Source organism: Monodelphis domestica, chromosome 7 (genome assembly GCF_027887165.1).
Source record: "Monodelphis domestica isolate mMonDom1 chromosome 7, mMonDom1.pri, whole genome shotgun sequence".
Classification (NCBI taxonomy): Eukaryota; Metazoa; Chordata; class Mammalia; order Didelphimorphia; family Didelphidae; genus Monodelphis; species Monodelphis domestica.
In genome coordinates, this window is record NC_077233.1 from 230,141,451 (window position 1) to 230,162,620 (window position 21,170).

General features: G+C 38.1%; 1 protein-coding gene across 4 annotated transcripts in view; it reads right to left on the reverse strand.

The window, feature by feature from the left end:
- Positions 1-21,170, reverse strand: part of LOC100026548 (phospholipid-transporting ATPase ABCA3-like) — a 314,104-nt gene that overhangs the window by 66,117 nt on the left and 226,817 nt on the right. For 3 of the 4 annotated variants that reach the window (XM_007498226.3, XM_007498222.3, XM_056806545.1), the window contains one exon: positions 5,209-5,361. The exons of the other annotated variant lie outside the window; for it this stretch is intronic. In XM_007498226.3, coding sequence (XP_007498288.2) covers positions 5,209-5,361 — 153 coding nt within the window. The remainder of the gene's footprint in view (positions 1-5,208; positions 5,362-21,170) is intronic. 4 annotated transcript variants of the gene reach the window in all.

Sequence of the window (21,170 nt, forward strand, 5' to 3'; positions counted from 1 at the left end):
ATTGATAACTTTAGAGTTGGCAGTTTCAATGGAATAAAAATATTGGAAGCTAGATAGTAAGCAGGTAAGAAGAGAATGAAAAGTAAGTCGAGGCATTTATTATATAGATGAACATTTTAAGATGTTGAATCACAAAGGGCAGAAGACATATAGGATGATAGATAGTAGCAATGGAATTTCTAGCAACCTCTCCTTGCCCTCAATTAGCTTCTTTCCTTCCTTCTTAAAAAAGGCAGGAAAAAAAACACCCCAAAAAGGAAAAAGCTCAACCCTGTTGTATGTTTGCACTGTGACTTTATGGTGGGAAAGTTAGTCTAGATATGAAATCTCCTGGTATCTGTTGTAGCCATTTAAAGACCTAACAATTTATATATATATATATAAACTAGACAGTTTACAATTTTTAAAAGGGGTCAAGGAGGATCAAGTGAGGATTTTTTAGGATAGGGGAGATATGGGCATGTTTATAGGCAGTAGGAAACAAGTCAGTAGACAGAGAAAGATTGAAAACAAGTGAAAGAATGGGGATGACAGAGGACAATCTTTTGGAGGGGAAAGGCTGGAGTGGGATTCTTGGAACAAGTAGAGGAGTTAACCTTGGTAAAGAGTAAAGCCACTTCATCATGTGAAACACAGGTGAAGGAGGAGAAAGTGGTAGAAGGCACATGAGTGGTAGGCAATGAGGAAGAGGGGAGAAGAGGTAATTCATGGTGAATAACTTCAAATATTTCAGTATTACATGAGGCAAAGTACTCAGCTAAGAGAAGGGGAGGTAGGAAAGCCATGGAAGATTTGAAGATGGATGAAAAATTTTGGAAGAGCTACAGTGGTGAGTGGAATAGTGGATTGATAAAAAGAGGTATAAAAGGATTGAGCAGCAGTAGTAAGGATCCAGATGTAGTTATGTAACATAAATTTGTAGTGTATTCAGTTAGAACCATTACATAATTTTTTTCTACCTTATAAATGACCAATGATCCAAAGTTGAAGCTTGATTGAGCATAACTGGTGATATGATAAAGGTGCTAAGGATTCAAGACAAGTGACAGTACAGAGTTGAATTGGTTCACCAAGGGGTCAAGATGTGAAGAGGAGAGGGCACAGGATAAATGGCCTATGAGAGAATTGAAGAGTCAAGGAACTGGAAGTTATAGTGTGGGTGAAGAGGTAAGGTTATGTAAGGGAAGGCAGAGGTAGAGGTAAAAAGTCAATAGATAATGATTGGATAGGGATGTTTTAGAATTCTTGAACATGTGGGTGATGGCAAGATCAATGTGTGTGGCCAAGGTGGGTTTGAGGTGAATTGGTTGAGGAACTGAGAGATATAAGTATTTGAGGGAAAATCAGTAAGTTTGTTGAATTCCCTGGAAGAGTGAAAAAATGTAAGCGGAAATCGAACTCATTAAAGAAGGAAAGGCAATAACCTTGAGATCTGTAGTCAAAAGTTACTAGAGTTTTGATTACTTGGTAGGTATGAATAGTATGAAACTCAAAAAAATAGAGGTTACTAAATGATGAAGGAAAGGAGAAAAACTGAAAAAGGTAATGGGAAACAAGATGTATTTCTAACCTCTGCCTTGACCAGTGAGCCAAGGAGAATGAGTGGGTAGAGCCAATACTGGAAAAGGGAGCCAGGGAGACTATCTCATCAGGAAAAATCCAGGTTTTGTTATGAGTTATAAAAAGGAAAGAAAGAGGAAAAGATTTAAGATGAAGGGAAGTTTATTGTCTATGTAACAGGCATTCCAGAGGGCACAATATAAAGACTGGGTAGTTAGAAAGAAACTTTGGTGTGAAATATTTGAGAAGAACAATAATGAAGAATAGGGTGGTAAGGAGGATGGATTGGGGTATGGATAATTATGTACAGGAGTTTATAGTCACTAATGTTTGAAGGATATGACAAGGTATGCAAATGTTCATAGTTAAGTGAAGAACCTCACTCTTCTACCCTCAAAGGATAGATGCAGCAGGAGATGGGAGGCTTAATTTCTTTGTACTAGAGATTCTCTACATTCCATTTTGGAAGCTGATTTGGCAGATGCTTAATGTACTTCAAATTCTTAAAAACCTATATCTCATTCCCCATGATAATATGATTATCTTGAATTCGTCTCATATCTTCTGAAACCTCAAAGTACTTCATATTCTCTCAGATAGCCTTCTGTATTGAGATATGTTCTAATGATACTCCAGCCTTTCTCCATTACATCCTTTTGTCTCTGGGTTTTTGTAACACTGCTCTGTCTTTGTTCTTTTCCTACATGTCTGAGAGGAAGACATGCCCCCAGAACTCAGAGATGCCTCCATCGTAGCCCTATACAAGAACAAAGGCTCATGAGCAGCCTGTGACAACTACAGAGGCATCTCACTACTCTCCACTGCCGGAAAGATCCTCGCCCATGTTATACTCAACAGACTCCTGTCATCTGTTTCAGAGCAGAACCTGCCTGAATCACAATGTGGCTTCCGACCAGATCACAGCATCATCGACATGGTCTTCACAGTGAGGCAAATGCAGAAAAAATGCCTTGAGCAGAACCTGAGTCTCTACATTGTCTTCATAGACCTGATGAAGGCATTCAACACTGTGAACAGGGACGCATTGTGGGTGATCCTCAGCAAGCTCAGTTGCCCAGCAAAATTCATCAAACTGATCCAGCTCTTTCATGTCGACATGACAGGGGAAGTCCTATCTGGTGGAGAGACTTCCGATCGTTTCAACATCTCCAATGGTGTGAAACAAGGCTGTGTCCTCACTCCGGTACTATTCAACCTATTTTTCACCCAAGTATTACAACATTCTGTGATGGATCTAGACCTGGGCGTCTACATCAAATACTGACTTGATGGCTCACTATTTGACCTTCGCTGACTGACTGCAAAAACAAAGACAACAGAGAGACTCATCCTTGACGCTCTCTTTGCAGATGACTGTGTTCTCATGGCCCACCAAGAAAATCATCTCCAAACCATTGTAGACAGGTTCCCCACCACAACAAAACTGTTTGGCCTGACTATCAGCATCAGCAAAACAGAGGTGCTGTTCCAACCTGCACCAGGGAGTCCAACTAACCAGCCGTGCATTACAATCGACAGCACACAGCTTTCTAACGTCAATACTTTCAAGTACCTGGGCAGCACCATCGCCAACAATGGGTCCCTAGACCACGAAATTAATGCCAGGATCCAAAAGGCCAGCCAGGCACTCGGGCGGCTGCGCTGCAAAGTCCTCCAACACAGAGGTGTAAGCACTGCGATGAAGCTCAAAGTGTATAACGCAGTGGTCCTCAGCTTGCTCCTGTATGGTTGCGAGACATGCACATGAAACAGCTGGAGCAATTCCACCAACTCTCTCTCTGGTCAATCATGAGGATCCAATGGCAGGACCGAATCACCAACCAGGAAGTCCTGGACAGCCAACTCCACCAGCATCGAAGTCCTGGTCCTCCAAACCCAGCTACGATGGTCTGGACACGTCACCCGCATGGACCCACAGCGAATACCAAGACGGGTATTCTACGGTTAACTGTCAGCTGGACTCAGGAAACAAGGCCGACCAAAGAAAAGATTCAAGGATCAGCTAAAGTCAAACTTGAAATGGGCTGGCATTACACCAAAGCAACTAGAACTGGCTGCCTCTGACAGAAGCAGCTGGCGAACCCACATTAACCATGCCGCCACCACCTTTGAAGATGAGCGACGTCGACGTCTTGCCGCTGCGCGTGAACGCCGACACCAGGCCACACCCGCACCTCCCGTAACAACTGGTGTCCCATGCCCCATGTGCCACAAACTGTATGCCTCAGCCTTTGGACTCCAAAGCCACATGAGGGTACACCGTAGATGAAATTGCACAAAGACAATAGTCATTCTCGATCACCAAGAGACTACTACTACTACTACATGTCTGAATAGTCATTCCCATTCTCCATTACTGGATCATCATCCATGTTCCTAGACACATATGGATGGGTACATTTCAAGACCCTCACACCTCATCTCTATACTTTGTTTTATCTTGCCAAATCTCATGAATTCAACTATTGTCTATATGCAGATGACTCTCAGATCCGAATCTTTCTCCTAAGCTCCAAATCCTTATCTTCGCCAGAATACATCATGCCGAACTCAACTTGTTTTTCTACCTAAACCTACCCTTTACTCCTAACTTTCCTATTTTTGTCCAGGATACTGCTATTCTTCTAGTCATCCAGGTTTACAAGTTAGAAGTTATCCTTAAACTCTTTGCTCTCACCTCCTATTTGCAAATTATTTGCTAAATCTTGCTAATTCTATCTCATATGAGATTTTCCATCTGTCCCTTTCTCCCCCAAACACCACAATGACCTGAATCAGACTTCCATTCTGTTCTGGACTATTGCAAGAGCCTCCCAATTGTCCCTAGAGCATCTATTTATCATTTCTCCAATTCATTCTCAACACAGATGCCAAATTCATATTCATATATAACAGGTATGATAAAATAATTTCCTGATTGCTTACCAAATAATATTGGTAAAACACTTAGTATACAGTGCCTGACACATAGTAAGCCTTCATGAATGCTGCTTTCCTTCCTTTTCTTTTCCCCAACTCAAAAATTCTAGTACCTCCCCTTTTGCCTCTAGGATAAAAATACAAAATTCTCTCTTTGATATTCAGAGCCCTTCACATTATGGCTCAAGCATATCTTTCAGGATGGTTACATATGACTTAGCACATTATATTCCAGTGGAATTGATTTCCTTGCTGTTTACCTTATATAACATTCTGTCTGCCACTTCTTTATACTTGCTCTCAGAGTGTCCTTTACAACTATAATCTCCCTTGTCACCACTTGAAAATCCTAGTTCTCTTCAAGATTCAGCTCATTCAAGAAGCCTCCCATGCATTCCAAAATTTAGTAGCCTCCCCTACTAATATCACTTTTTCTTAATTTTGTATAAATGCTCCTTGTGCACATTTGTGAATATGTTGTATCCTCCAAGCAGAATGTAAGATCCAAAATGGAAGAAATTAACTAATTTTATATTTGTGTCCTTAGCCTGGCACAGTTCCTAGAATACGATGCATATTTAATAAATGCTTCTTCACTGACTACAGCCATTCTCTAGTTTCTGCTCCAAAATAGGGATAGCTGGAGATAGGGGGAGTTCGAGGTGGACTACTTCAAAACCAGGACCTGAAGGAACAAAGGATACTTACATTTATCTGAGCAATGAGTGCCCCCAGAAATGGCACATTTTTTGCTGATCTTGAAATTTTCATAAAATCTTTGAATGGACATCCCCAAAGAATGACTGGGAAGCAGCAGGAATGAACTGGATGTAATGTCAGAGTAGCTTTTCAAATTTATCACTGTGATGGAAAAGTGGTTGATTAGCTTTCACTATAGAACAAATAATTATCCAGGGCAACTAAATAAAGCCATTGAAGCCCCCAGTGACAACATATATACGTTTCTCCTAAAACAGTAATCAGAGTTCTTAAAGAGAATTTTGATTCTATCAATTTCTATACAATATGACCCATATCCCTGCTGCACAAGATATCCAAGAGAACCATTTAGACCAGTTCTTCAATTCATAATACAAATAGAGGTTCAGAACAGGAGGGTTTGAAATTTCAGAAATTTTGAATAAGAACATTACAGTTTTCTTTTTCTTTTTTATTTTCTCAATTATATGTAACAATTTTTAATACATTCTGAAATTATAAGAACCAAATTATCTCCCTCCCTTTCTTCCTGAACCCCTCCTGAAAGTGGTAAGCAATTTGATCTAGATTATATAAGCATGATCATGCAAAATATATTTCCATGTTGGTCACTGTTGTAGAGGATACTACTATAAAACCAAAACCCAAAAATAAAATCATAAATAAAATAAATTTTAAAATAGTATGCTTAGTCAGCATCCAGACACCAATAGTTCTCTCTCTAGAGGTGGATATGTTTTTTGTCATAAGTTCTATAGAACTCTCTTGGATCATTGTATTACTGAGAATGGCTAATCCTTACATATTGATCTACCTTACAATATTACTGTAACTGTTTAAAATGTTCTCCTGGTTCTGCTTACTTCACTATGCATGTAGGTCTTTCCATATTTTTCTGAAATCATCCTGCTCATTATTTTTTATAGTAAAATAGTATTCCATCACCATCATATTTGTTCAGCAATTCCCCAATTGATTGAAATCCCTTCAATTTCCAATTCTTTTCCACCATAAAAAGAGCTGCTATGAATATTTTTTTTACAACTAGGTCCTTCCTCCCTCCTTTTTTTTATCTCTTTAGGAAACAGATGTAGTAGTAGTATTACTGGATCAAAGGGTATGCATTGTTTTATAGCCCTTTGGCTCACAATTCCAAATTGTCCTTCAAAATGGTTGAATTATCACAACTCTACCAGCAGTGAATTAGTGTCTCAATTTTGCCACATCCCCTCCAACCTTTATTAGTTTATCTTGCTGTCATATTAGCCAATCTGGTTGTGTGTGACGTGGTACCTCAGGGTTGTTTTAATTTGAATTTTCCTAATCAATAGTGGTTTAGAACATTTTTTCAGGTGACTATTGACACCTTTAGTTTCTTCATCTGAAAACTGTCATATCGTTTGACCATTTGTCAAATGGGGAATGTTGTATTCTTATAAATTTCTGTCAGTTCTTTATATATTTGAAAAATGAGGCTTTCTATCAGAGAAATGTGCTGTAATTCCCCCCACCCCCACCAGTTTCATATTTCCTTTCTAATTCTGATTATGTTGAGTTTTTTTCCAAAACCTTTTAAGTTTAATGTAATCAAAATTATACATTTTACATCTCCTAATGTTCTCTAATGTCTTGTTTCCTCATAAGTTCTTCCCTTATCCATAGATTTGATTGGCATATTATTTCATTTTCCCCTGATTTGCTTATGGCAGTGATGGCGAACCTATGGCTTGGGTGTCAAAGATGGCATGCAGAACACTTTCTGAGCAGGCAGCCACCCTCCTCCACAAAGGTCATTACTAGAAAGGCAGCAGGGTCCCAGATTAGCTGCTTCCCTCCACCTCTCCACTCAGGCTGAGGACATTTTTTTTCACGTCACCCACCCCTCAGTCTAGCAGCCCAATGGGAGTGTACAGGGGATAAGGTGGGCGGCTCATAGGTGGCAAAGTTAAAGGAAGCATAGTCTTGGGGCCACTCCCCTCCCCCTCTCTACACTTGCAGAGGACATTCCTTACTTCAACTGCCCCTCTGCCCAGCAGCCCAATAGGAACACTTCCTCCCTTCCCTGTGTGTGGTAAAAGGGATGTGTGTGGTGGTGGTGGGGCAAAAAGCTTTGAGTGAAGTTGAAGAAGCAGCCAAGGCTTCCAGAACTCTCAGACACACAAATGGTAAGCTTGGAGGGTGTTGGACAACTCCTCAAAAGGAGATTATAAGGGCTCTCTTTGCTGGCTCTGAGTGCAAAACTCTTGTTGCATCACCCATATGCAGAACCAAATCAGTCATTCAATGCAGTTGCAGGGTGAGGAGCACTAGCATATAGCAATCCTTTTGTAGCCAAAAGGAAGTGGGGGACTCTGATCACAGTTTCAAGGGATAAAAGAGGCCTTGGGGTTACTCACAGATTAGAGTACAGTAGGGAAAGTATTAAACACACCTCTCCTTACATCCTATCACCTGTTGGAAGAACTAAAAGCAGATAGATCCCCAGTGCCAGCTCTAAAGGTGGCTATGCAAAGGACCTGAAGCTTGGAACAACTACACTTACAAAGGCCAACTTAAACAATTTTTTAAACTAAAGGAAGAGAAAAAGGTAAGAAAATGAGCAATCAACAAAAAAAAAAGAAATTAAACATAGGACATTATTTTGGTGACAGGGTGAACTCAAACTCAGAAAAAGTAAACAAAATCAATACTGCTGCAACCAAGAAAAATATGAATTGCTCTCATTCCCAAAAAGAATTAGTAAAGAAACTCAAAAAGGTTTTTAAAAATCAAATAGGAGAGGCAGCAGAAAAATTGGGGAAAGAAATGAGAGTGAGGCAGGAAAATCATGGGGGAAAAAGATTCAATATCTTGGTAAATAAGGCACAAAAATATTGACAAAATTAATATCTTAAAAAACAGAATAGGCCAACTGGTAAAAGGGATGAAAAAAAATCACTAAACAGAAGAACTATTTAAAAAGCAGAATTTTCCTTTTGAGAAAAGAAGTACAAAAATTCACTGAGGGAAAAAATTCTTTCCAAAGTAGAATTGGCAATTAGGTTTAGGCAAGTGGGAGTGAATAATTCCATGAAACATCAAGAAACAATTAAACAAAGTCAAAAGAAAAGAAAATGTGAAAGATCTCATGGGAAAAACAACTGACCTGGAAAATAAATCTAGGGGAGATAATTTAAGAATTGGTGGACTACTTGAAAGCCATGATAAAAAAAAAGATTTTGGACATCATCTTTCAAGAAACTATCAAGGAGAACCTCCCTGATATTCTACAACCAAAGGACAAAATAGAAACCAAATGAATCTACCGAACACTTTGATAAAGAGATACCAAAAGGATAACTCTCAGGAATATTATAGCCAAATTCCAGAACTCCAAAGTCAAGGAGAAAATATTGCAAGCAGCCAAAAAAGAAACAAATCAAATATTGTGGAGTCACAGTCAGAATAAGACAAGATTTAACACAAGCTTCTATATTAAAGGATTGAAGGGCCTAGTATATGATATTCCAGGGAACAAAGGAAGCAATACTTCTTTTTTTAAAACCCTTACCTTCCATCTTCTAGTCAATACTGTGTATTGGCTCCAAGGCAGAAGACTGATAAGGGCTAGCCAATGGGGGTCAAGTGACTTGCCCAGCATCACATAGCTGGGAAGTGTCTGAGGCCAGATTTGAACCTAGCACCTCTCATCTCTAGGCCTGGCTCTCAATCCACTGAGCTACCCAGATGCCCCCAGAAACTAGTACTTCAAACAGAATCACTTCCCCAGAAAAATTCAAAATAATCTCTTAGTGGGGGAAATGGGTAATCAATGAAATAGAGAATTCTCAAACATTCCTCATGAAAAGACCAGAGCTGAATTGAAAACTTCACTCTCAAATACAAGACTCAAGAGAATCATAAAAAGGTAAACAGGAAAGAGAAATCCAAAGACATTCAATAAGGTTAAACTGCATACATCCTTATATGAGGAGATAATTTTTGTAATGTCAAAGAACTTTGTCATTATTAGGGCATTTAGAAAGAATATACATAGATAGAGGGTGAAGGGGTGAGTTAAATATGATGGAATGATATAAAAAATAAAATAGAATTAAGACACAAGAAAGGGGAATGCATGGAGAAAAGGGGGAAGGGAAAAATAGAATGGGGTAAGTTACTGTACATAAAAGACACATTAAAGAACATTTACAATGGAGGAGAAGATGGGGGAGGTGGGGAAGAGAGCATGTAAACCTTACTCTTTATTAGAACTGGCTCAATGAGGGAAGAACATACATAATCAAATGGGTATAGAAAGTTATCTTACCCTACAGGTAAATAAGAGGAAAAGGTGACAAAAGAAGGGAGGTGGGGTTGATAGAAAAGAGGTGAAGTTTTGGGAAGTGGAAGTCAGAAACTAAACAATGACAAATAAGATGGAAAATAATACCCAGTAATCATAATGGTGCAAAATTTTTTATGTCTCTCTAATAAAGGCCTCATTTCACAAATACATAGATACATGAGTTGAATATATAAGAATACAAGACTTTCCCCAATTGATAAATGGTCAAAGGATATGTATGGTCAATTCTCAAACAAAGTAATTAAAGTTCTCTATAGACATGAAAGCAGGAGGAACCTAGAAAACCCTAAAAAGACTTTAAATTAACTGAAGCAGACTGAAGTAAGCATAACTAGGAGAACATTGTACTGAAAGAAATATTTAACAGTGAATAAAACTTATTTTCAGCAATACAATAATCCAAAACTATCCCAAAGGACTCATGATAAAAAAAGCCATCTGCTTCCAGAGAAAAAGAACTGAGTCTGAATCCAGACCAAATCAAACATTTTTCACTTTATTTTTTTCTATTTGAGTTTCCTTTCACAAAAAAATTAATATGGAAAAAATGTTTTATATGATTGCACATGTCAAATCTATATGAATTTGCTTACCATTTCAACGAATTTGGAAGCTGGAGGGAAGGAAAGGAGAAAAGAGGGAAATAATTTGAGATTCAATATTCTTTGAAAAAATTGGGAACTGTTGAAAACCAGTACTGAAGAGAGACAATGGTGAAGGTTGAAATTTTATAGACATAACAGCTGAAGTAGATAGGGGTACTATGGACAGAATTTGGTTATACCCTAAATACAAAATAATCAGTGTTTTGGGAGGGTGTGTTTGTGTATGCGTGTGTCTGTGTGTGTATTTAAAGTTAAACATGGGAAGTGTCACAAAAAGGAGAACGCTGATAGAAGTGTGTGATGTGTTAGAGTCAAATCAAGAGCCAGTAATGAGGGAAGCCTTAGAGAAGCTCAAAAAAGGGAGTGGGAGAAGAAGAAGGCACCAATTAGAGACTATGACAGAGGCAGTAGCAATGACTAAAGTTCTCAGTTTAGAGGTAGAAGGGGATCAGAGTTAGAAAAAGATGAAAAGGAATCCTTTGAAAGCACTTGTACAGGCTTGGGCACTAAATGGGAATTTCATTGCCCATATTTAGTTCTGGGTCATAATTTCAGGCTTGAAAAGAGTGGTTGTGGTCAGTCACAAGGGACATTGGAACCTGGTAACTCTTTGAGAACTGAGAGAAACACCAGAGTGTATGGCTGAAGGGGGTCAGAGGGTCTGGTCACAGTTTCAATGTTGAAAGAAGTGCTTATGTTTCTCACAAAGGAACAAAGGTCTTGGTTACAGGATAACATGAGAAAAGAATGCAGGTGGGGATGTGGAGAAATGGGTACATGAATATATTGTTGGTAGAATTGTGAACTGGTCCATTTATTCTGAAAACAATTTAGAACTATGCCCAAAGGGCAATAAAACTGGAGAGTGAGAGTATGGTCCTTAATTGGGGAATGGCTAAATAAGTCATGATATATGAAAATAGAAATGCAAATCAAAGTAATTGTGACATTTTATCTCATACCCACTAAATTGACAAAGATGAAAAACAATGGGAATAGTAAATAATAGAAAGATTACAGAAAGACAGATACACATTAATATACTGTTGGTATAGCTATGAATTGGTCGAACCATTCCAGAAAATAATTTGCAATTCTTCTGAGAAAGTAATTAAAATATCCCAAACTTTATGACTTAGAAATTCCACTGCTCAGCCTATATTGCAGTCAATCAATCAGTCAGTCAGTCAGTCAACAATCATTTATTATGCACATACTTGGGGCTAGGCTCTATGCTAAATGGTGATAATATTTTTAAAAAAGCAAAAAAAAAAATAGTCACTACTCTCAAGAAGCTCTCATTCTGCTAGGAAGATAATATGCAAATAAATATCTGTACGCTGAATCAAAAGACCAAAATTCTTAGTGTAATTTTAAACTTTAATATCTTAATAGTTTAGTAGCTTAAATATACTAAGACATTAACACCCTTTTTAAAGTATACACTGTAGTGTAAATTATTGGCTCCATTTTCTACCTGGCTGCACTCCTCTGGATTTCTTTATCATGCCCTCGGGAGCTTCATCATCCTACAAGATTCTATCAAGTCTTGGTACTCACACCTCAACAGTACCTTCTGCCCCTGAGATCTCTCTGATTAGAGGGTAAAGCACAAAGCTGGGGGTGGGGGTGGGAAGGAATAGGAAAGACCTCCTAGAAAAGATACGATTTAAGCCGAGTCTTAAAGGAAGCTAAAGAAGTTAGGAGGTGAAGGTAAAGAAAGCGAGCATTCCAGACTTGGACAATGAGTTTGAAGAAGTACTGTATAAAGAATTAGGCCAGTATTGCTGGACTGTGGAGTTCAGGGAGAGGAACAAAGTGTAAGAAGCCCGGAAAGAGGGGAAGAGGTCAGGTTATGAGGAGATTTAAATGCCAAAAAAAGAGATTGTGTATTTGATTTCAAGTCTTCTCTAAGTTAAACATCCATATTTGCTTCTCCCAATCTAAAAGCAGGCACTTTTTCATCCTGGTTGCTCTTCTCTGGATACCCTCCAGCTTTATCTTAAACAAAGGCATCCAAGAATGAACATAAAATTCAAGATGGAATCTTAGAGTACAGTATTACAATAGTATTTTCTCCTTATTCTATAAAAGAGCAATGCACTTCTTTCAATGTGTTTCAATATATTGTTAGCTTTTATTTGGTGATGGTGGTGGTGCCATATTATATTGTTGATTTATATTGACCTTGCAGTCCAATGAACTCCTTATTTTTCAGATACATTGATATATAGCTATGCCTCCCCCTTGTATTTGTATAATTGATTATTTTTAACCCTAATATAATATTTTATATTTATGCCTATTGAATGACATCTTCCCAGATTCAGCCTAGTGTTCTAGCCTGTCAAGATTTTTTTTGGATCATGATACTACAAGAGTGTGTCTCCCTTATCTCCTTGTTTAGTATTGTCTGGAAATTTTGATAAGCATACCTTCTGTGCTTCATCTTTCTTGATCTTGAAGGGAGAGGGGAGGGAGCTGTTGTTAAGCAGTTGATGTGCCTCATCAACACAGCACAAGGTCAGATGTATTTTGGAGATAAAAGACTACAAAGGATCTTGAAGGGACAGGGGGAAACCCTGACCTATAATATATTGATGTTGGAGGGTGAAAGAATATGACAGAGGAGGAAGGGAAGGTCTACTAAATTCATGAATATAAGAAAAGGATATGAGTCTCTTTTAAAAGAGGAAGAAACTAGGCCCTCTGAGGAGGAAATAGGTACTAATGTGCTAATGGGTAATGCTATGGTATCATAGTTAATATCAGGAAAGAAAAATTTCATAAGGATGAGTTGGAGACAGGTGGCATGAATGTCATTTGTGACTTCCTACTGAGATGTAATGGTTTAATTTGTCAAACTAATTATTGACCAACTACCTTTCCATGGAAATGCATCTAAAATATGCTTGAAAACCTACTTAGCAAGGATAAAGGCTGCCTCTTAATGTGAGACTGGGAAAAATGAAGAGATAGTAGCTAAAGTTATCTAAGGAACAAGGGCTGGAATAAACATGAATAATGGACAAAAGGGAAGAGGCAGAACTAATTAATTAATTATTATGTTACTTTTATTTTCTGCTAAGATAAATTATCTTTTTGATCAAAAAGAACAGAATAAAATGGCAAGGAACTGAAATTCATTATAAGTCAGGTATTAAGGAAAAACATGGCTAATATTAATTATTCAACTCATAAATCCCAGAGAAACTGTGGTCCAGATGATTAAAAGAACTGATTAATGTGATTGGTTGCTGATTCATTCTTTTCATATAATCATGGAGAAAATGAGAATGCTGCAGGCCTGAAGAAGAGCAAATGTCTCAATTTGGAAAAAAAAAAGAGTGGGTCAAGATGGTAGCTAAGCAGTAGCAAAAGCCTGAAACTGCTCTGAATATCCTTCCAAACCAATCTTTAAAAGATGCCTCAAAAGGACAGGAGTCAAAGCAGAATGACTGAGGGGGCTTTCCCACTGAACACAATATGAAAGGTAGGCAGAGAGTGAATTTCCATGATATAAAGGGAAACCAGAAGCAAAACTACACAAACAGGTGCCGGCCAACCACCCCCCACCAACCATGCCAGACTCTGAGGATCCCAGGCCATGGGCTACACTAACAAAAGAGTACCACAGATCCTCTCCCTTGACGTCCCAGGCCCTGGCAGTGAGGACCAGGTGCTAGGTGCTCTCAAGTCTCCATGGCAGCAGTGAAGACAGCCCTAAAGCTGTGAACCAGGGCATAGGCAACTTCAGGATCTTAGGTCATGGGCTATACCAACAAAATAACACCTCCGACACACCCCTTGAAGTCCCATGCCTTGGCAGCAAGGTCCAGAGGTCCATTGTACTGGGTGTACTCTTAAGCCTCAGCAGCAGCAGTGAAGACAGCTGCAGAGCAAAATAACTATGAGCTAGAAGCTAAGACAGAAATGGCCAGTGACTTGCAGATTTCCCAGTCCACTGATGAGAAAATGAGCAAACAGCAGCAAAAACAAAACAAAACAAAAACCAACAACACTTGACCCTGAAAATTTTCTATGGAGAAAAAAGAGCAAAGAACAGAACCAACAGGAGATGAGATTTGCAAACATATGCAAAATCCACCCCCCTCCATGAGAATTGTTTGCAATCTCTTGAAGAACTAAAAAAAGGAATTAAAAAAAAAACCAACTAAGACAGATTGAATAAAAATGGGAAAAAGAAATGAAAATAATGAGAAAAGAAAATAATTTAAAAAGCAAAATTGGTTTACTGGAAAAAGAGCTAAAAAATCAAATGAAGACAAGTATGCCATGAAAAAGACAATGGACCAAAAGGAAAAGGAGGATCAGAAAGTCATGGAAGAAATTCAGTCTTTAAAAATTAGATTTGGGCAAATAAAAGTTAATGATTTCACATGACATCAAGAAACAATAAGACAAAATTAAAAGAATGAAAAAATATAAAATGACATATCTTATTGAAAAAACAACTGACCAGAGAGACAATTTAAGAATTATTGAACTATGCAAAAGTCGTGATAAAAAAGCCTATACATCATATTACAAGAAATTTTCCAAGAAAACTGCCCAGATATTCTTGAACAAGAAGATAAAATAGAGATGGAAAGGCTCCACAGATCACCTTCTGCAATAAATCCCAAAATGACAACTACCAGGAAAGTTATAGTCAAATTCAAGAGCTCCTAGGCCAAAGAGAAAATACAGAAAACAGCCAGAAAGAAACTATTCAGATATCATAGAACCCCAGTTAGGATTACACAGGATCTTTCAGCTTCCACACTGAAGGACAAGAAGGATTGGAATATGATATTTCAGAAGGCAAGGAAATTTGATTTGCAACCAAGAATCACCTACCCATCAAAACTGACTATATTCTTTCAGGGGAAGGTATGGTCATTTAACAAACTAGAAGATTTCTAAGCATTCTTGAAGAAAAGACCAGACTTAGATGTCCAAATGCAAAATTAAAAAGAAGCATAAAAAGGTAAATAAGAAAGAGGAAAACATGTAGGATTTCAATAAGGTCAAACTATTTATATTCCTATATGGAAAGATGATATCTATAACTTAAAAATTGTTATCATTATCATAGTAGTATCATATCATAGACGGAAAATGTAACCTGTTTAGGATAATATGTGAAAAAAAAAACCCTAGAGGTGAGAAAGAAGATTATACTAAGAGAAATGGGAAGAGAGAAATAAAATTGGGGCAGGGGGTACTATTATAATGAAGGGGAGGATAAAGGTGGAGACAGGTAACCTTACTCTCTTTGGATTTGGTTCAGACAGGGAATAACTGCCAGGCTCTTGGGATATCCTATCTTATCCATAGAAAAGCAGAAGGGAACTAAGGGTGGCAAGGAGGGGAGTAATATAAGGGATGGAGAATTTTGGGGAGGGTGATTAAAAAAAAGCAGAAAAAAATGAGTGTACAAACAAACAATAGTGAGTCTGCCATTGATTCTTGGCAAAAATTTACAACATATTATTTTAAATGCTTTTAAATACTTAGAAGAGCAAGTAGTTATCAAAAAGACTCATTACAGTTTTATCATATTGTGCCAAACTAACATTTTTTCCTTAGGCAGCTATGTAATAAAGTCAAAAGAACATTGGGCTCAGAGTCAGAAAAACCAAAGTTAAAATTTAGCTTCAGATACTTACTAGCTATGTGACCTTTATCTCTGTCTCATTTTCCTCAACTGTAAGATGGACTTAATAATAGCACTTCTCTTTCAGAGTTGTTAGGAGCATGAGATAATATTTGCAAAGTGGTTAACAGTGACTGGCACATAGAAAGTGCTATATAAATGCTATTTTTTGCCACAGGACTTAGAACAGTCATGTTAAATTAAAAAACAAACAGGTCACTAAACTATCCATAAGGATTTCTGATGACCACATATTGATTTAGAATATCATATACTGACATTGTCTGCATTCTACAGTGTTTAGTTAAATATTTGCCAATTACATTTTAATTTGATTTAGGCTGTACTCTAGGGTGTTTGCAGGCCTAGTGTATAACTCCTCTAGATTAGGAGGAGGCTATACTTTGCTCAGTTTTCACCAAAAAATTTGGCAGATCTTTGTGGACAAGATAGAGAAAGGTGGTTTAAAATTATAGTAAAGTGATTTCAGAATGAGTTGAATAACTAAAACCAAATATTAATCATTAATGGATCAATTTGGTGGAATGTCTAAAAAGGTACACCCCAGGGGTTTGTCACTGAACCTGCCATTTAAAAATTTATTAATGTACAGTATACCTGACTTGCTTAATAAATGTGCAGGTTATACAAAACTGGTATGGATAGCTAAGTCATTACTGGAAGAAAGTACTTGGGATCAAAATTGATCTCAACAGGTTAGTCTGGAGCTGAATTTAAAATTGTATGACATTTAATAGGGTTAAACACAGAGTTCTACATTTGAGTTTTAAAAAATATATTTCCAAAGTCCAAAATATAGGAGCAGTGGCTAGATAACATCTTGTCTAAAATATGTGTGGATTTTAGTGGAAAAAAAGGTTTAATATGAATCAACAGTATGAGATAGAATTCAGTTAGTATGAATAATGAATTCCATAAAGTAGTCATGTATTTGAACTCACATTATTTGAAGTTACAATTATTTAAAATATGGTCCTTTTTCCAGCCCAATGAAAACAAACAATTGAATTCAAATAATGCAAGCACTTCAGGAGGCTCAAGTTCTACTAATTAAGATCTACGTGTACTATAACAGTTAAAATCCCCCCCAAACTAAGATGATATATGGTTGCATTAAGAAAAGAATAGTATCCCAAAGGACTAGGAAGGTGATATAGTTCTTCTGCATCCTACTGGGCCCAGATTACATCTGGAATATTGCATTTGATTCTCAATAATTACTTTATAAATTATTCTCAAAAACAGAGAAAGAAAGTACCCTACCACAATCCTTTTATGACTATATTCTGAATACCTAAACTAATTAAAGATAAAATACAAAAAGAAAACTATTGGCCAATATCATTAACGAACATTGACTTAAGCACATTAAACAAAATCCTGCCAAAGAAGACTATAGTGGTTTATAATTAATTATAACCAAGTGGGATTTATACCTGAGATGCAAGGATATTCAACATTAGGAAAATAACCAACATAATAATATTAAAAACTCGAACATTCAAAATAACATGATTGTCTCAATAGATGCTGAAAAGGCATTTGACAAAGTATAACATTCTTTTGTGCTAAAAACCCTATGCATAGGTAAAGCCTATGTCAAGACATATAGGGTCCTTTTTTAAACATCATAAGAATTATCTATCTAAAAACCAAAAGTAAGACTTCTGCTTCTGGGAACTGAGATGGTGGAATAAGGATGGAATTCTGTGAAGGGAATCTTCTAGGATCATAAATGGGGTCCTGCCTGCATCCCCAAGTTCCTGGAGCTACACTGCTTACACCACCTATTTGGGCTGGTCACCTAGTTATGTCCCTAACATAGGGTATGGGACTCTGAGTTTGACCTGGAAGTGAGAAAGAGAATAAAAGGGACAATCCAGGAAATGTTCACTCTCTGTCTCTGGTGATCAGCCTAGGGGAGCTGCTGCTGTGGCCAGGCTGAGACCACCCATGTATATTTTTTATTGCCTTGCATTGATTTCTTATTTAACCCATATAGTCTAGTTGCTTTTTATCATAAAATTAAAGGAAGTTGTGTCTTAATTTTTTTTTACTAGGGTATTGGTAATGTTTTGGGATTTTTAGTTATTTGAATTCATAGAATTGCTAGCCCCAGTGACACACACAGCTGCTGCTGGAACTATAACTAAACTCCCAAACCCCCACTTAAATTGGGGTTTCTTTTCCTCAGCAGCAATAGCCAGAACAGCTCCCTACTGGGCACTGGCTGTAGTACTACAGCTACTGCTGGGCTCCTAACTCTTTCTTCCTGTGGAAAAGAGAGAAATTATAAGGCATACAGCAAGACAAGAAGCTGAAGATTGATCAGCTGCCAATCAAAGGAAAATTCCATTTGGAATGCAACCGAGAAACAGTTGAAGGCAAGAGCCAACTGCTTACTGGATTTTCTGGGTTTTTTGGCTGATGGTGGTGACTTTGAAGGAAGAAGCTGGGACTTGAGATAATCAAGTTGGAGGTGGCTTGGCTGATTTAAAGGCAGAAGAAGAAGGACAATAGTCCATATGTCTCTCTCTGACCTGTTCTGGTTCATGGTAGTGACTGAATTGCCATTTCTCTCAATATCCTCCAACCTAAGACTCACTGTAGATAATAGGAAAACCTCCAACCCTCTTACCTCCATCTTCCACTTTTCCTGTTTCCCCCAATAAACCTTTACTTGAGATAAAGAAGAGAAAGGAGTATTTCCTCTGAAACATCATAGCTCACTCTGAGTGACTTAGAAGGAGGCTGAAGAAGAAGGGGGAAGGGGAAACTGAAGGGAAGGAGAGGGGAGGAAGGGAGATTGAAAGAGGGAAGAACGGAGGTATAGAGGGAGGAGGGTAGGCAAAGGAAGATAACTACCTGATCCATTAGTTATCTAGCATCCATCAACTATACCCCCTCCAATATCATCTATTACATTCCTCAGTAATGGCAGCCAAAGCAGAAGCCGCCAACAGATAGGTTATAAAAACCCAGGAGTTTTCCCAAACAGATTAGAAAAGAAAGACTAGAGATTTTCTAACTTTAGGGACAAAAGCCCATAGTTCATACCAGATAATATGGGAAACATTGCAAAAATTCAGAGAAAATCCAACAGAATCCCCTAGGGTTCACCTGTAAAGCCTGGACACTAAAATCTTTTAGCTGACTAAGGTTTGATTCATTTGACTTTAAAGTTCCAAAAGAACTAAAACTGGCTATTAGCAACAAGAATTCTAAAGAATATTGTTATTGGCTACTTTGGATGTATCTTCTTGACAGTTCAACCAAACCCACTACTGCTGGAAACAGCTTGGCTGAATCTGAAAAAACCTGGCACAGTGCCTTCATAGTTCACTGCTCATGAGGCTATTCCTTCTCTATATCTGGGTCATTCTGACTTGACTACTTTGGCACCTCCCCCAATCATGTCTCTCTCACCTTCCAGCCCACCTTTGGTACCATCTCTATCCCTCCCTTACTGGCTAACCCTTTCCCTGCCTATCCTTGCTCTTGCCTTGCCCAGCCTCTGCCTTGCCCTGCCTAACTTTTCTCTTTCCTTGCCCAGCTTTTCCTTCCCCATTGCCCAGTCTCTCCCTCTCCTCCCCCTCCCCACCCAGCTTCTCCTTTTCCTTCTCCTAGTCTCCACCCTTTCTTTTCCTTTCTCTCCTCTGCCCAACCCCTCTCTCCCCCTGCCTACTCTCTCTTTCTACTTTTCTTCCCCCTTCCCCCACCCACTTATCCCCAACCCAAACAACAAACCAGGCACAAGTAATCACAGACAAGTCAAATACAGGTCTTTTCCCTCTAAGGCATGTTTCCACTTATGATAAATGAAGGAATTTAGTAAATATTAGACATCACACACCTTCTTCTCCATGAGACATTGAGAGATTCAAGGAAAAACTCCTTCCATTGGTGAGGCACCTTTAGTGGTGATTAAGAAATTTGAGAGTATATATAGGACATACAATCCCCAAATGGATAGATGTTACAGAATTATTATATGCTTTGTTAATGGAAGGTGAGAGAAACATGATCCTCTCCATCATAAATGGGTCCCAGAATGAGGCTGCTGTATGTTGGCCCCTAGAAAATCCAAATTGGGATTCTAATTCAGTAGAAGGTCACATAAGACTCTGTGAGGCAAGGAATGAGTTATTAAAGGGAATAAGAGCTTGCTTGATAGTCCAAGTAACTGGACTAAATTTGAAGACTTGAGACAAGGTGAGAATGAGAGACCATCTCATTTCAAGGATAGATTTGTTGAACCAGGATCTAGGTATCTTGGCCTGGAACTCTCCAGAGAGTCAGATGTCTCTCCAGAGAGACACATAAGGATGCATTCTGTTAAGCAGAGCTCCTGAGATATTAATGACTATTTTAAGAAAAATTGGCCTGATTAGGCAACCATGGACATAGATAAGTTAAGAGTAAAGCAGTATATTTCTTTGAGGGCAAAGCAAGATAGAGAAAAAGCTGAAAATGAGGAAGTAGATTAAGGGGAAAAAAACTGAATCAGAGGGAGATGAAAGAAAAAATGAATTAAAGGAGAAATTAAGGAAGGAAATTAAGCTAAATTAGAAGGAGTAAAAGAAAGAGCTGTAAGACAGAAGTGATTACTCCTTTGAAGGAATCCATGAGGCAAACAAATATATGCTTTTTTGTAGCTATGTAGCTATGAATTGTAGAAAGAGGAATCAGGATAACAGAAATAGAAGTTGGAGGAATAATAATAATTATAAAAATACCAATAGGGCTAATAATTTGAATGAGGCAAATCATAACCTATACCACCACATCCATCATGGGGCTTGTATTCACTGTAGGATCCCTTCTCAGTATGTGTGTGTGGGCCCAAAGGAATAGCCAGAGATCTTTATGATGGTGTGAGGGGGAGTGAGAAACTTTGGAGTCAGGGGTTGAAACCTTCAATTCCCCAGATGCTGATTTTTTAATGCCTGTTATCCCAGTCCATCCCCCCACCCTCCAAAATAAAGAGCCTCACATGATCCTGAAAGTTGTGAACACTTATTATAATTGCTTCCTAGACCCTGGGGCTTCCAGATCAGTTTTGGTGAGTAAACCTGATTCTGAATTTAATTCTATTGATTCTTTAAATATTGTAGGTGTATCAGGAACACCCTAAAACATCCCAAAACTCTCTCCTTGGATGGTATCTGTGGGACCCCTATCAATAGAACATTCTTTTCTTTTAATGCCTGATTCCCCTACAAACTTTCTAGGTAGAGATCTTTTATGTAAATTTAAGAGCTATGATAACATGATCCCCAGATGGCTCTATGATGCTAGAATTGCCTGAAGTATCCTT